At 69.0% G+C, this 11,934-nt stretch overlaps 2 protein-coding genes across 11 annotated transcripts in view; one reads left to right on the top strand and one right to left on the bottom strand.

Moving 5' to 3' along the window:
* SYNGAP1 (synaptic Ras GTPase activating protein 1) overlaps window positions 1-2,563 on the bottom strand; it is a 36,091-nt gene extending 33,528 nt beyond the window's left edge. For 4 of the 10 annotated variants that reach the window (XM_074571584.1, XM_074571597.1, XM_074571598.1 and 1 more), the window contains exons 1-3: window positions 2,473-2,563; window positions 773-894; window positions 546-651 (exon numbers count right to left, since the gene is read on the bottom strand). In XM_074571584.1, the coding sequence (XP_074427685.1) occupies window positions 546-651; window positions 773-894; window positions 2,473-2,494 (250 nt within the window). In that variant the 5' untranslated portion in view covers window positions 2,495-2,563. Of the gene's footprint in view, window positions 1-545; window positions 652-772; window positions 895-2,472 lie in introns of those variants that run through there. The other 6 variants (XM_074571587.1, XM_074571592.1, XM_074571591.1 and 3 more) reach the window with 3 other exon arrangements.
* Window positions 2,564-4,669: 2,106 nt separating this feature from the next.
* Window positions 4,670-10,276, top strand: LOC141736939 (protein CutA homolog). Its single transcript, XM_074571609.1, has 7 exons — window positions 4,670-4,710; window positions 5,889-5,933; window positions 7,682-7,905; window positions 8,456-8,515; window positions 8,645-8,690; window positions 9,248-9,297; window positions 9,404-10,276. The coding sequence occupies exons 2-7, from the start codon at window positions 5,916-5,918 to the stop codon at window positions 9,501-9,503; spliced, it is 498 nt and encodes a 165-aa protein (XP_074427710.1). The 5' UTR covers window positions 4,670-4,710; window positions 5,889-5,915; the 3' UTR covers window positions 9,504-10,276.
* The last annotated feature ends 1,658 nt before the right edge of the window (window positions 10,277-11,934 follow it).

Raw genomic sequence — 11,934 nt, 5'->3', positions numbered from 1 at the left:
CCTGGAGGGGGGGGACAGAGGGGACCCGGGGGGGGGGGGGGGGGGACACAGAGGGGACACCACGGGCACCTGGGTCCCCTGGAGGGGAGGGGGGGGGTGTTCCCTTGGGGGGGGCACAGGGGAGACTCGGGGGGGGGGACACGGAGGTGACAGAGGGGACCCGGGGGGGGGGGGGGACAGAGGGGACCCGGCCGCCGGGGTCCCGTCGGGGGGGGGGGGGGGGGGGGGCGATGGGGGGGAGTGATGATGGGGGGGGGTGATGGGGGGGGGGGTAGGACCAGCCGCCTCCCCGCGCCGCGGGGTTTCCCTAGCAACGGTTGCCGGGCAGCCATGCGCGCCTCCCGCGAGCATTATGGGATGGCTCCCAGGAGGACGGAGGATGGACGGGTGGGGGGGGGGGGGATGCTGAACCTCCTCCCTCCCCTCCCCCTTGCCCCCCCCCCCCCTCCAACCCCCCCCAGAAGGGACCCAGGTGTCCGGGGAGGGGCGAGGGGGTGGGTGTCCCCCCCCCCTCCTTTGTGTGTGTGTGTGTCCCCCCCCGGTACCGTGCTCGGGGTGGGGCCGCCCCTCCACCGGGACGCTGACGGTTCGGCGCAGCAGTTTGCTCCGGCACGGCTCGCTCCGCCGGTCCCGGATGAGCAACGGGTGGATCTATACCGGCTGGGGGGGGGGGGGGGGACGGGACACGACACACGGTGAGGACCCCCATTTGTGCCCCCCCCCCCCCAAAAACCCAATTCCCCCCCCCTTCCCCCCCCCCCCCCCCACTCACCTCCTCCTCATCCAGCATCAGCAGCTGGTTCCCGGAGATGATGCAGAACCGGGGGTTCCAGGGGGGGCGGTCGTAGGGGGAGGGGGCGTAGGGCCCGCGGGCCAGGGGGGCTCCTCGCACATCTGGGGGAGGGGGGGGGGGGGTGTCACAGCTGGGCCGCCCTTCCCCCATACGCCTGCTTCCCCCCCCCCCCTCAATTCCACCCCCCCACCCCCCCTCCATGGGTGCTTGGAGCATCCCGCAGCACGGCGTTGCCCCGGCAACTGCAGGCCATGGCGGGGGGGGGGTGGGCACCCGGATAGCTGGGTATCCCCCCCCCCCGATACATGGGTGCCCCCCCCCGCCCATGCCTGGGACATGCCCCCCGACACCTGGGTGTCCCCCCCCTCCCCGGACACCTGGGTCCCTCGGCCTCCCACGCTGCGGGGGGGGGTCGGGGGGGGATGCACAAGGCCCCGCACACCTGGGTCTCGTGTGTGCCGTCCCCGTCCCCCCCCCGCACACTTGGGTGTCCCCCCCCCCGGACACCGGGGTCCTCCTCACCCCCCCCACCCCTGACCCGGACGCCTGGGTCCCTCAGGGCACCCATAACGGCGGGGGGGGGGCAAGGCCCGACGCCTGGGTCCCTCGGCCTCCCACGCTGGGGGGGGGGATGAGGCCCGGACACCTGGGTGTCCCCCCCCCGACACCTGGGAGTCCCCCCCCCGCGGACACCTCGGTCCCGGGGCCTCAGGGCAGGGCCCGTGTCCCGCCCCCCCCCCCCCCGGCCCCGGCCCCGTTTCCGAATTGGGTCAGGCCGGTCCCCGGGGAACCCCCCGGCCCCGCCGGCCCCCCCCCGGCACCGGAGCCCCCCAGGCCCTGGCCCCGGGATCAACATCCCCCGGTACCAACATCCTCCCCCGGTACCAACATCCTCCCCCAGTACCGGCATCACTGGGTACCAGTATCCCCCAGTAACGGCATCACCGGGTCCCAGCGTCCCCCGGTACCGGCATCTCCCCGGTAACGGCATCCTCCCCCGGTACCAGCATCCCCCAGTACTGGCAGCCCCCGGTATCAGCATCCTCCCCCGGTAACGGCATCTCCCGGTACCGGCATCACCGGGTACCAGCATCTCCCAGTACCGACACCCTCCCCCGGTACCGGCATCACCAGGTACCGACATCCCCCAGTACCGACACCCTCCCCCGGTAACGGCATCACCGGGCACCAGCAGCCCCCGGTACCAGCATCCTCCCCCGGTACCAGCATCCCTCCCCGGTACCGGCATCTCGCGGTCCCGGCATCCCCGGGTACCAGCATCCCCCAGTACCGACACCCTCCCCCGGTCCCCGCATCCTCCCCCGGTAGCAGCATCCCCCGGTAACGGTATCATCCCTGGGGACCGGCGCCCCCCCCCTCTCCCCGCCCTGATAACGGCGACCCCCGGTACCGGCATCACCGGGTACCAGCATCCTCCCCCGGTCCCGACCCCCGCCCCCGGCACCACCATCCCCCGGTACCGGCATCCTCCTCCTCCTCCTCCTCCTCCTCCTCCTCCTCCCCCGGTCCCGGTCCCCCCCCCCCCCGGGTCCCGGCAGCCCCCGCTCGCCACATCCCCCGCTCCCGACCCCCCCCCCGGCTGTCGTTCCCGGTGTCCCCCCCCCCCGCCCGGTGCTGGTCCCGGTGTGCGTCCCCCCCCCCGTTCCCGGTGCCGGTACCTCGGAAGGGGACATAGGACATGGTTCCTCCGCGCTGCTGCCCCCGGGTGCCGGGGGGGGAGGGACCCAGGCGTCGGGGAGGGGGGGGAGGGGGCGGACCCAGGCGTCCGGGGGGAGGGGGGGGGGACGCAGGCGTCGGGGGAGGGGCCGGGGGGGAGGGGGAGGGACCCGGGGGGGGCGGGAGGGATCCGGGGGGGAGGGGCGGAACGGGGAGGGGGAGGGGGGGGGGGTGGCTCAGAGGGCGGGGCCTGGAAGGGAACCCCACCTCCCCCCCCCCCCCGGTACCGGTGACACCGGCGAGAGCGGTGACACCAGTGGCACCAGTGGAACCAGTGACACCAGTGACACCAGTGACACGTGATACCAGTGACCCCAGTGGCACCAGTGGCACCAGTGACACCAGTGACCCCAGTAGCACCAGTGACCCCAGTGGCACCAGTGGCACCAGTGACACCAGTGACACGCGTGATACCAGTGACCCCAGTGGCACCAGTGGCACCGGTGGCACCAGTATCACCCATGGAACCAGTAGTAACCCCAGTGACACCAGTGACACGAGATACCGGTGGCACTGGTGACCCCAGCGACCCCAGCGACCCCAGTGGCACCAGTGACACCAGTAGCACCAGTGACATGTCTCAGTGCCACCAGTGACACCAGTAGCACCAGTGACACGTCTCAGTGACACGGGGATCCCCAGTGTCTCCATCCCAGTGCCCCCAGTGTCCCCAAAGTCCCCATCCCAGTGCTCCCAGTAACCCCATCCCCCCACCCAGTGTCCCCAGTGCTCCCAGTCCTCTAATCCCAGCACGCTCCCAGTGCCACCAGTGTCCCCAGGGTCCCCATCCCAGTGCTCCCAGTGCCACCGGTGTCCCCCTCCCAGTGCTCCCCCAGGGTCCCACCATCCCGTCCCAGTACCTCCCAGTTGCTCCCAGTGCTCCCAGTGCCCCGAGCACCCCCGTCCCAGCGCCTGCCAGCGTCCCCCAGCCCCTCCAGTGCTCCCAGTGTCCCCACCCCAGTGCTCCCAGTAACTCCGGTCCCCATCGTCCCATCCCAGTGCCTCCCAGTTGCTCCCAGAGCTCCCAGTGCCCCATACCAGTCCACCCAGTGTCCCCATCCCAGTGCTCCCAGTGTCCCCATCCCAGTCCACCCAGTGCTCCCAGTGTTCCCCCCTGTCCCCATCCCAGTCCTCCCAGTGTCCCCATCCCAGTGCCACCAGTGTCCCCTCACAGTCTTCCCAGTGTCCCCCGTGTCCCCATCCCAGTCCTCCCAGTGCAACGAGTGTCCCCATCCCAGTGCCACCACTGTGTCCCCCCAGTCCTCCCAGTGCTCCCATCCCAGTGCTCCCAGTGCCCCCACTGTCCCCATCCCAGTGCCACCAGTGTCCCCCAGTGTCCCCATCCCAGTGCCACCAGTGTCCCCATCCCAGTGTCCCCACTGTCCCCATCCCAGTCCTCCCAGTGTCCCCATCCCAGTGTCCCCCAGTGTCCCCGTCCCAGTCCCTCCCAGTGCAACGAGTGTCCCCATCCCAGTGCCACCACTGTGTCCCCCCAGTCCTCCCAGTGCTCCCATCCCAGTCCTCCCAGTGTCCCTGTCCCAGTGCCCCCACTGTCCCCATCCCAGTGTCCCCACTGTCTCCCAGTGTCCCCCTCCCAGTGCTCCCCAGTGCCCCCACTGTCCCCATCCCAGTGTCCCCAGTGTCCCCCAGTGTCCCCATCCCAGTGCTCCCAGTGCCACCAGTGTCCCCGTCCCAGTCCTCCCAGTGTCCCCATCCCAGTGTCCCCACTGTCCCCCAGTGTCCCCCTCCCAGTGCTCCCAGTGCCCCCACTGTCCCCATCCCAGTGTCCCCAGTGCCCCCACTGTCCCCGTCCCAGTGTCCCCACTGTCCCCCAGTGTCCCCCTCCCAGTGCTCCCAGTGCCCCCACTGTCCCCGTCCCAGTCCCTCCCAGTGTCCCCCGGGTCCCCGGCCCAGTCCCTCCCAGCGCTCCCAGCTCTCGCTGGGGGGGTCCGTGACCCCCCCCCGCGCGCTCACTCTCGCTCTCACTCACTCTCACTTTCACTCCCCCCCACCCCGCCCCCACGTGACCCCTCAGCCCTCCCCCCCCCCCCCCCGGCTTCCGGCCGCGCGCTGACGCGGGGGGGGGAGGGGCGGGGCCGCGGTGACGCGCGCGGGAGGGGAGGGGGCGGGGCCCGGCGGGTCACGTGGGGGCGGCGGCCCAGCGGCGCGCGCGGCGGCGGGTACGGGGGGGGCTGCGGGGGGGGGGGCGCAAAATAGGGGTCTGGGGGGCGATATATGGGGCTGGGGGGGCAGTACATGGGGCGGGGGAGCGATATAGGGGACAGTATATGGGGCAGGGGGGGCGTTATATGGGGCTGGGGGGTCAGTATGTGGGACGGAGGGGCGGTGTATGGGGCTGGGGGGGGTCAGTATATGGGGTGGGGGGTCAGTACATGGGGCTGGAGGGGTGGTATATGGGGCTGAGAGCAGCATATGGGTCTGGGAGGGCTGTTTATGGGTCTGGGGGGGGTGTATATGGGCCGGGGGGGTGACATAGGGGGCTGGGGGGCAATATATGGGGGCTGGGGGGAAATTTTGGGGGGCTGAGAGCAGCATATGGGGCTGGGGGGGCAATATAGGGGGCTGGAGGAGTCGTATATGGGGCTGGGCAGGTGCTACAGGGGGTTTGGGGCTGCATATGGGGCGGGGGGACAATATTGGGGGGCTGAGAGGGCTACATATGGGGCTGGGGGGGTGCTATATGGGGCTGAGAGCAGCATGTGGGGCTGGGGGGGCACTATAGGGGGCTGGGAGCAGCATGTGGGGTTGGTGGGGTTGTATATAGGGCGGGGGGGGCAATACTGGGGGCATGAGAGCAGTATATGGGGCTGAGGGGGCAGTATGTGGGGTGGGGGGGCAATATAGGGGGCTGGAGGGGTGGTGTAATGGCGCTGGAGGGGCATTCTATGGGGCTGGGGCTCTGTATATAGGGTTGGGGGGCGTTCTATAGGGCTGGGGGTGCAGTGTGGGGGGCCGGAGGGGTGGTATATGGGGCTGGGGGGCTGTATGTGGGGCTGGGGGGGCATTCTGTGGGGCTGGGGGCCAGTACAGGGGGCATTCTGTGGGGCTGGGAGGGGCAGTTCGTGCTACCCTGGGACATTTTGGGGGGCTGGGGGACGGGGGGGGTGGGGGGCAGTATGTGGGGCGGGGGGGAGCAATAGGGGACGGGGGGGGGTCAGTATAGGGGGCTGGTCTATGGGGCTGGAGGGGCAAGAAGTGTGGCGGGGGCAGGGGGGAGGGGCCAGCCATGGGGCAGCTCCAGTGCCGTGGGGGGGCTATGGGGCAGCTGTAGGGCTGGGGGGGGCCGTGGGGCGGCCGTGGGGCAGGCGTTGTCCCCTGACGGCCGCTCTCCCGGCAGGAGGGGACGGCACCGGCTCCCCCCCCCATGAAGTTGGCCTTTGGTGTGAGTACCTGCCCCGGGGGGGGGGGGCTTATCGCGACAGAGAGGGGGCATATCGCGACGGGGGGGCCCATGTCGCAACAGAGGGGGGACATATCATGATGGGGGGGCCCGTATTGTGACAGAGAGAGGACGTATTGTGACACAGAGGGGGCATATCATGACGGGGGGGGCCCATATTGCGACACAGAGGGGGCATATCGCAACGGGGGGGGGGGCGCATATCACGACAGAGAGGGGCTGTATCATGACGGGGGGGGTCATATCGTGATGGGGGAGGGGGGATGTCGCGACAGCGGGGGGTGTGGTGACGTGCTGGGCCTGGTGGGGCGGGGCCGGGTGTCGCGACATAGCGAGTGTCGTGACGCGGTGCCACTGTGGGTGTCTGGGTGTTGGGTATCGTGACACGGGGGGGGCAGCTGTCATGATATGCCGGCTATCGCGACAGAGTGGGGATCGTGGTGTTGCAGCGCCAGGTATCGCGACGTGCTGGGTATCGCGACACTGTGACTATCACGACGGCGCGCGTGGCTGTCACGACGCGCCGGGGCTCTCGGTGCTCAGGGCCGCTATCGTGACGTGCCGGGGGATATCGCGACATGCCAGGATTTGTGACATGGCGGCGCCGTGAGCAGCTGTCGTGACATGGCAGCTATCGCGATGTTTCGCAGCGCCTGCGCCGGCTGTTGCAACACTCTGGCTGTCACGACATGGTGGCTGTCGTGACATGGCCGTATTGTGACACGGTGGCTATCGTGACGTGGCACTGTCATGACATGGTGGCTCTTGGGAAGTGGTATTGGGACATGGCGGGTATCGCGACAGGGCGGGTCTTGTGACATGGTGGCTGTCGTGACACGGTGGCTGTCGTGACGTGGGCGTCATGACAGGGTGAGTGTCGCGACAGGGCGGGTCTTGTGTCACAGTGGTATTGTGACACGGCGGCTGTCGTGACATCGGTATCGTGACAGGGTACCTATCGTGACATGATGGGTCTTGTGACACGGTGGTATCATGACATGGTGGCTGTCGTGACGTGGGTATCGCGACAGGGTGTGTGTCATGACACGGCGGGTCTTGTGTCACAGCGGCTATCGTGACGCAGCGTCTATCGCGCCACGGTGTCTATCGCGACGCAGTGTCTATCGTGCCACGGTGTCTATCATGACATGGTGTCTATCATGACACAGCGGCTATCATGCCATGGCAGCTATCGTGACACAGTGACTATCGTGCCATGGCAGCTATTGTGACGCGGTGGCTGTCGCGACACAGCAGCTATCGTGACACAGTGACTATCGTGCCATGGCGGCTATCGTGACGCAGTGGCTATCGCGACACAGCAGCTATCGTGACACAGTGACTATCGTGCCATGGCAGCTATCGTGACGCGGTGGCTATCGCGACACAGCAGCTATCGTGACACAGTGACTATCGTGCCATGGCGGCTATCGTGACGCGGTGGCTATCGCGACACAGCAGCTATCGTGACACAGTGACTGTCGTGACGCAGTGACTGTCGCGACACAGCAGCTGTCGCGACACAGCAGCTATCGTGACACAGTGACTATCGTGACACAGTGACTGTCGTGACGCAGTGGCTATCGTGACGCGGTGGCTATCGCGACACAGCAGCTATCGTGACACAGTGACTGTCGTGACGCAGTGGCTATCGTGACGCGGTGGCTGTCGCGACACAGCAGCTCTCGCGACATGGCGGGTGGCGTGACGGGGGGCGCGTGTCCCCGCAGGTGCTGGCGCTGGCGCTGGTGACGGTGACGGTGACGCCGCGGCTGACGGCGCTGGGCCGGCGGCTGCTCTCCATGGCCACGGGCCACCCCCCCCCCGGGGACGGCCCCAACGACCCCCGTGACCCCCGTGACCCCGGTGACCCCGGTGCCCCCTACCAGCCCGGCAGCCTCTCGGCCGCATTCGTCACCTGCCCCAACGAGACGGTGGCCAAGGAGCTGGCACGGTGGGGACCCGGGGACACGGGGGGGAGAAGGGGGGGGCACGGGGACACCGGGGGGGACAATGGTGGGGACACGGGGGGGGGGACACAGCGGGGGACACACACGGGGGGGACACGGGGACAGCGGTGGGGGGACAATGGCAGGGACATGGGGGGGACACATGGGGACACGGGGACAGCGGGGGGGGGACAATGGTGGGGACACGGGGGGGGACATGGGGGGTACAGACGGGGGGGACATGGAGACAATGGGGGGGGAACGGGGGGGGGACACAGAGGGGGGGACAAGGGGACACCAGGGGGACATGGGGGGGGGGCGACAGGGGTGACATGGGGGGGGCACAGGGGTGACACTGCGGAGACAGGGGACATGGGAGGGGACACACAGGGGACCCCGCGGGGGGACGGGGGTGACACTGCGGGGGGTGACACGGGGGGGGGTGACACAAGGAGGGGACACTGGGGGGGACAGGGGTGACGCTGGGGGGGGGGGTGATGCCTCGGGGGGGGTTGGGGGGGCACAGGGGGGTGACAGTGTCCCCGCTGTCCCCAGGGCCATGGTGACGAAGCGCCTGGCCGCCTGCGTCAACGTCCTGCCCCACGTCACCTCCATGTGAGTGGGGACACGCCGGGGGGGGGGGGGGGGGACGGACATTGGGGACATCTTGGGGGGGGGACACACACACGAGGTGACAGCCCCCTCCGTGTCCCCCCCCCCGTCCCCTGTGTCCCCCCCCCGCAGCTACGAGTGGAAGGGGAAGGTGGAGGAGGACAGCGAGGTCCTGCTGGTGAGTGTCACCGCTGTCCCCAAAGTGTCCCCAAAGTGTCCCCGGGGTGTCCACGGTGTCCCCAAAGTGTCCCCAGGGTGTCCCCAATGTCCCCGGGGGTGTCCCCGGCTGTCGTCGGTGTCCCCAGGGTGTCCCCAGGGTGTCCATGGTGTCCCCAAAGTGTCCCCAGGGTGTCTCCGGGGTGTCCCCAGGGTGTCCCCAATGTCGCCAGGGTGTCCATGGTGTCCCCAAAGTGTCCCCAGGGTGTCCCCAATGTTCCCGGGGTGTCCCCAGGATGTCCATGGTGTCCCCAAAGTGTCCCCGGGGTGTCCCCACTGTCCCCAGGGTGTCCCCAGTGTCCCCGTTGTGTCCCCGGTGTCCCCAGTGTCCCCATTGTGTCCCCAATGTCCCCTGGGTCTCCCTGACATCCCCATGGTCCCGGGGGTGTCCCCACGGTGTCCCCCTTGTGTCCCCGATGTCCCCGTGGTGTCCCCAATGTCCCCAGCGTGTCCCAAAGGTCTCCCGGGGCTGTCCCCGGGGTGTCCCCGATGTCCCCAAGTGTCCCCTCATCCCCCCAGATGATCAAGACCCGCAGCTCCAGAATCCCGGCGCTGGCCGAGTTCGTGCGGTGAGACCCGGGGGGGGGCGGAGCGAGGGGTGGGGTGACATTGGGGGGGGGGGTGACAGTGTGACCCTGACACCCCCCCCCCCGTGTCCCTGTGTCCCCCCCCCAGGTCCGCGCACCCCTACGAGGTGGCCGAGGTGGTGGCCGTGCCGGTGACACAGGGGAACCCCCCGTACCTGCGCTGGGTGGGGGACAGCGTCCCCCCCTGAGCCCCCCCCCGCCCGGAACGGGGAAGGGGGGGCCCCCAAAATTGGGGGGGGCACCCCAAAAATGGGGGGGGCCCGAAGATTTGGGGGGGGGACGGGACACCCACACAAATTTGGGGACACTCACGGAGGGGAGGGACCCCCAGGTCTGGGGACCCCCACAAAGGGGGGGGGGGAAACAAGACAAACTGGGGGGGGGGACACAAATGGGGACACACACAAGGGGGGGGACACCCCAAATCTGGGGGCACATTGGAGTGGGACCTCCAAATTGGGGGGGGGGAAATGGGGGGGAGCCCCAATTTGGGGGGGGGTCACATGCAAACTGGAGGGGGGGGAACCCCGAAATTTGGGGGGGGGGGGGGCAAAATGGGAAGGACCTGGAAAATGGAGGGGGGGTGACAAATTGGGGAGGGGAACATGTAAATTGGGGGGGAGGCAAATTGGGGGGGGGGGGGCTCCCAAATCTGGGGGGGGAGGACATAAAAATTGGGGGGGCCCCCCCTCCTAGATTTGGGGGGGGGGCACACACATGCAGATTGTGGGGTTGTGTCCCCCCCCCAAAAAAAAAATGGAGGGACCCCCCCAATTGAGAGGGGGAGCACACATGGGGACCCCAAATTTCGCGGGGGGGGTGCAGCCCCCCCCCCCCCAAACCACACGAGGCCGCGCTGCCCTTCAGCCATTTATTGTTGGGGGGGGGAGGGGGGGCACACACAAAGGGTGCCCCCCCCCCGCCTTTAAATATCTCCATAATGATAAAAATAAACTTTTTTCGCTCAAAGCTGGGGGGGGGGGAATTTTTTTGGGGGGGGTGGCCCCCCTCAATTGTCCCGGGGGGGTGGTGGGGGGGGGTGTCACAGCATCCCGCCCCCCCCCCACTCCACCAGGTACTGGACGGTGCCGTCCAGCGTCACCCGCCGGGCCAGGACCCGGCTGGGACCCCCCCGCGGTGGGGGGAGGGGCCGGGGGGGGAGGGGGAGGGACCCGGGGGGGGCGGGAGGGATCCGGGGGGGAGGGGGCGGAACCGGGAGGGGGGGGGGGGGGGTGGCTCAGAGGGCGGGGCCTGGAAGGGACCCCCCCCCCCCCCCCGGTACCGGTGACACCGGCGAGAGCGGTGACACCAGTGGCACCAGTGGCACCAGTGACCCCAGTGACCCCAGTGACACCAGTATCACCTGTGGAACCAGTGACACCAGTGACACCAGTGACGCAAGATACCGGTGGCACTGGTGACCCCAGCGACCCCAGCAACACCAGTGCCACCAGTGACACCAGTGACACCAGTGACACGTCTCAGTGACACGGGGATCCCCAGTGTCTCCATCCCAGTGCCCCCAGTGTCCCCAAAGTCCCCATCCCAGTGCTCCCAGTAACCCCATCCCCCCACCCAGTGTCCCCAGTGCTCCCAGTCCTCTAATCCCAGCACGCTCCCAGTGCCACCAGTGTCCCCAGGGTCCCCATCCCAGTGCTCCCAGTGCCACCGGTGTCCCCCTCCCAGTGCTCCCCCAGGGTCCCACCATCCCGTCCCAGTACCTCCCAGTTGCTCCCAGTGCTCCCAGTGCCCCGAGCACCCCCGTCCCAGCGCCTGCCAGCGTCCCCCAGCCCCTCCAGTGCTCCCAGTGTCCCCACCCCAGTGCTCCCAGTAACTCCGGTCCCCATCGTCCCATCCCAGTGCCTCCCAGTTGCTCCCAGAGCTCCCAGTGCCCCATACCAGTCCACCCAGTGTCCCCATCCCAGTGCTCCCAGTGTCCCCATCCCAGTCCACCCAGTGCTCCCAGTGTTCCCCCCTGTCCCCATCCCAGTCCTCCCAGTGTCCCCATCCCAGTGCCACCAGTGTCCCCTCACAGTCTTCCCAGTGTCCCCCGTGTCCCCATCCCAGTCCTCCCAGTGCAACGAGTGTCCCCATCCCAGTGCCAACACTGTGTCCCCCCAGTCCTCCCAGTGCTCCCATCCCAGTGCTCCCAGTGCCCCCACTGTCCCCATCCCAGTGCAACCAGTGTCCCCCAGTGTCCCCATCCCAGTGTCCCCACCGTCCCCATCCCAGTCCTCCCAGTGTCCCCATCCCAGTGTCCCCCAGTGTCCCCGTCCCAGTCCCTCCCAGTGCAACGAGTGTCCCCATCCCAGTGCCACCACTGTGTCCCCCCAGTCCTCCCAGTGCTCCCATCCCAGTCCTCCCAGTGTCCCTGTCCCAGTGCCCCCACTGTCCCCATCCCCGTGTCCCCAGTGTCCCCCAGTGTCCCCCTCCCAGTGCTCCCAGTGCCCCCACTGTCCCCGTCCCAGTGCCACCAGTGTCCCCGTCCCAGTGCCCCACTGTCCCCGTCCCAGTGCCCCACTGTCCCCGTCCCAGTGTCCCCAGTGTCCCCCAGTGTCCCCATCCCAGTGCTCCCAGTGCCCCCACTGTCCCCATCCCAGTGTCCCCACTGTCCCCCAG

The sequence above is a fragment of the Larus michahellis genome, unplaced genomic scaffold (assembly GCF_964199755.1).
Source record: "Larus michahellis unplaced genomic scaffold, bLarMic1.1 SCAFFOLD_85, whole genome shotgun sequence".
NCBI classification, from domain to species: Eukaryota; Metazoa; Chordata; class Aves; order Charadriiformes; family Laridae; genus Larus; species Larus michahellis.
Note: the sequence above shows the minus strand (reverse complement) of the source record. Positions and strands in the feature narration are given on the sequence as shown.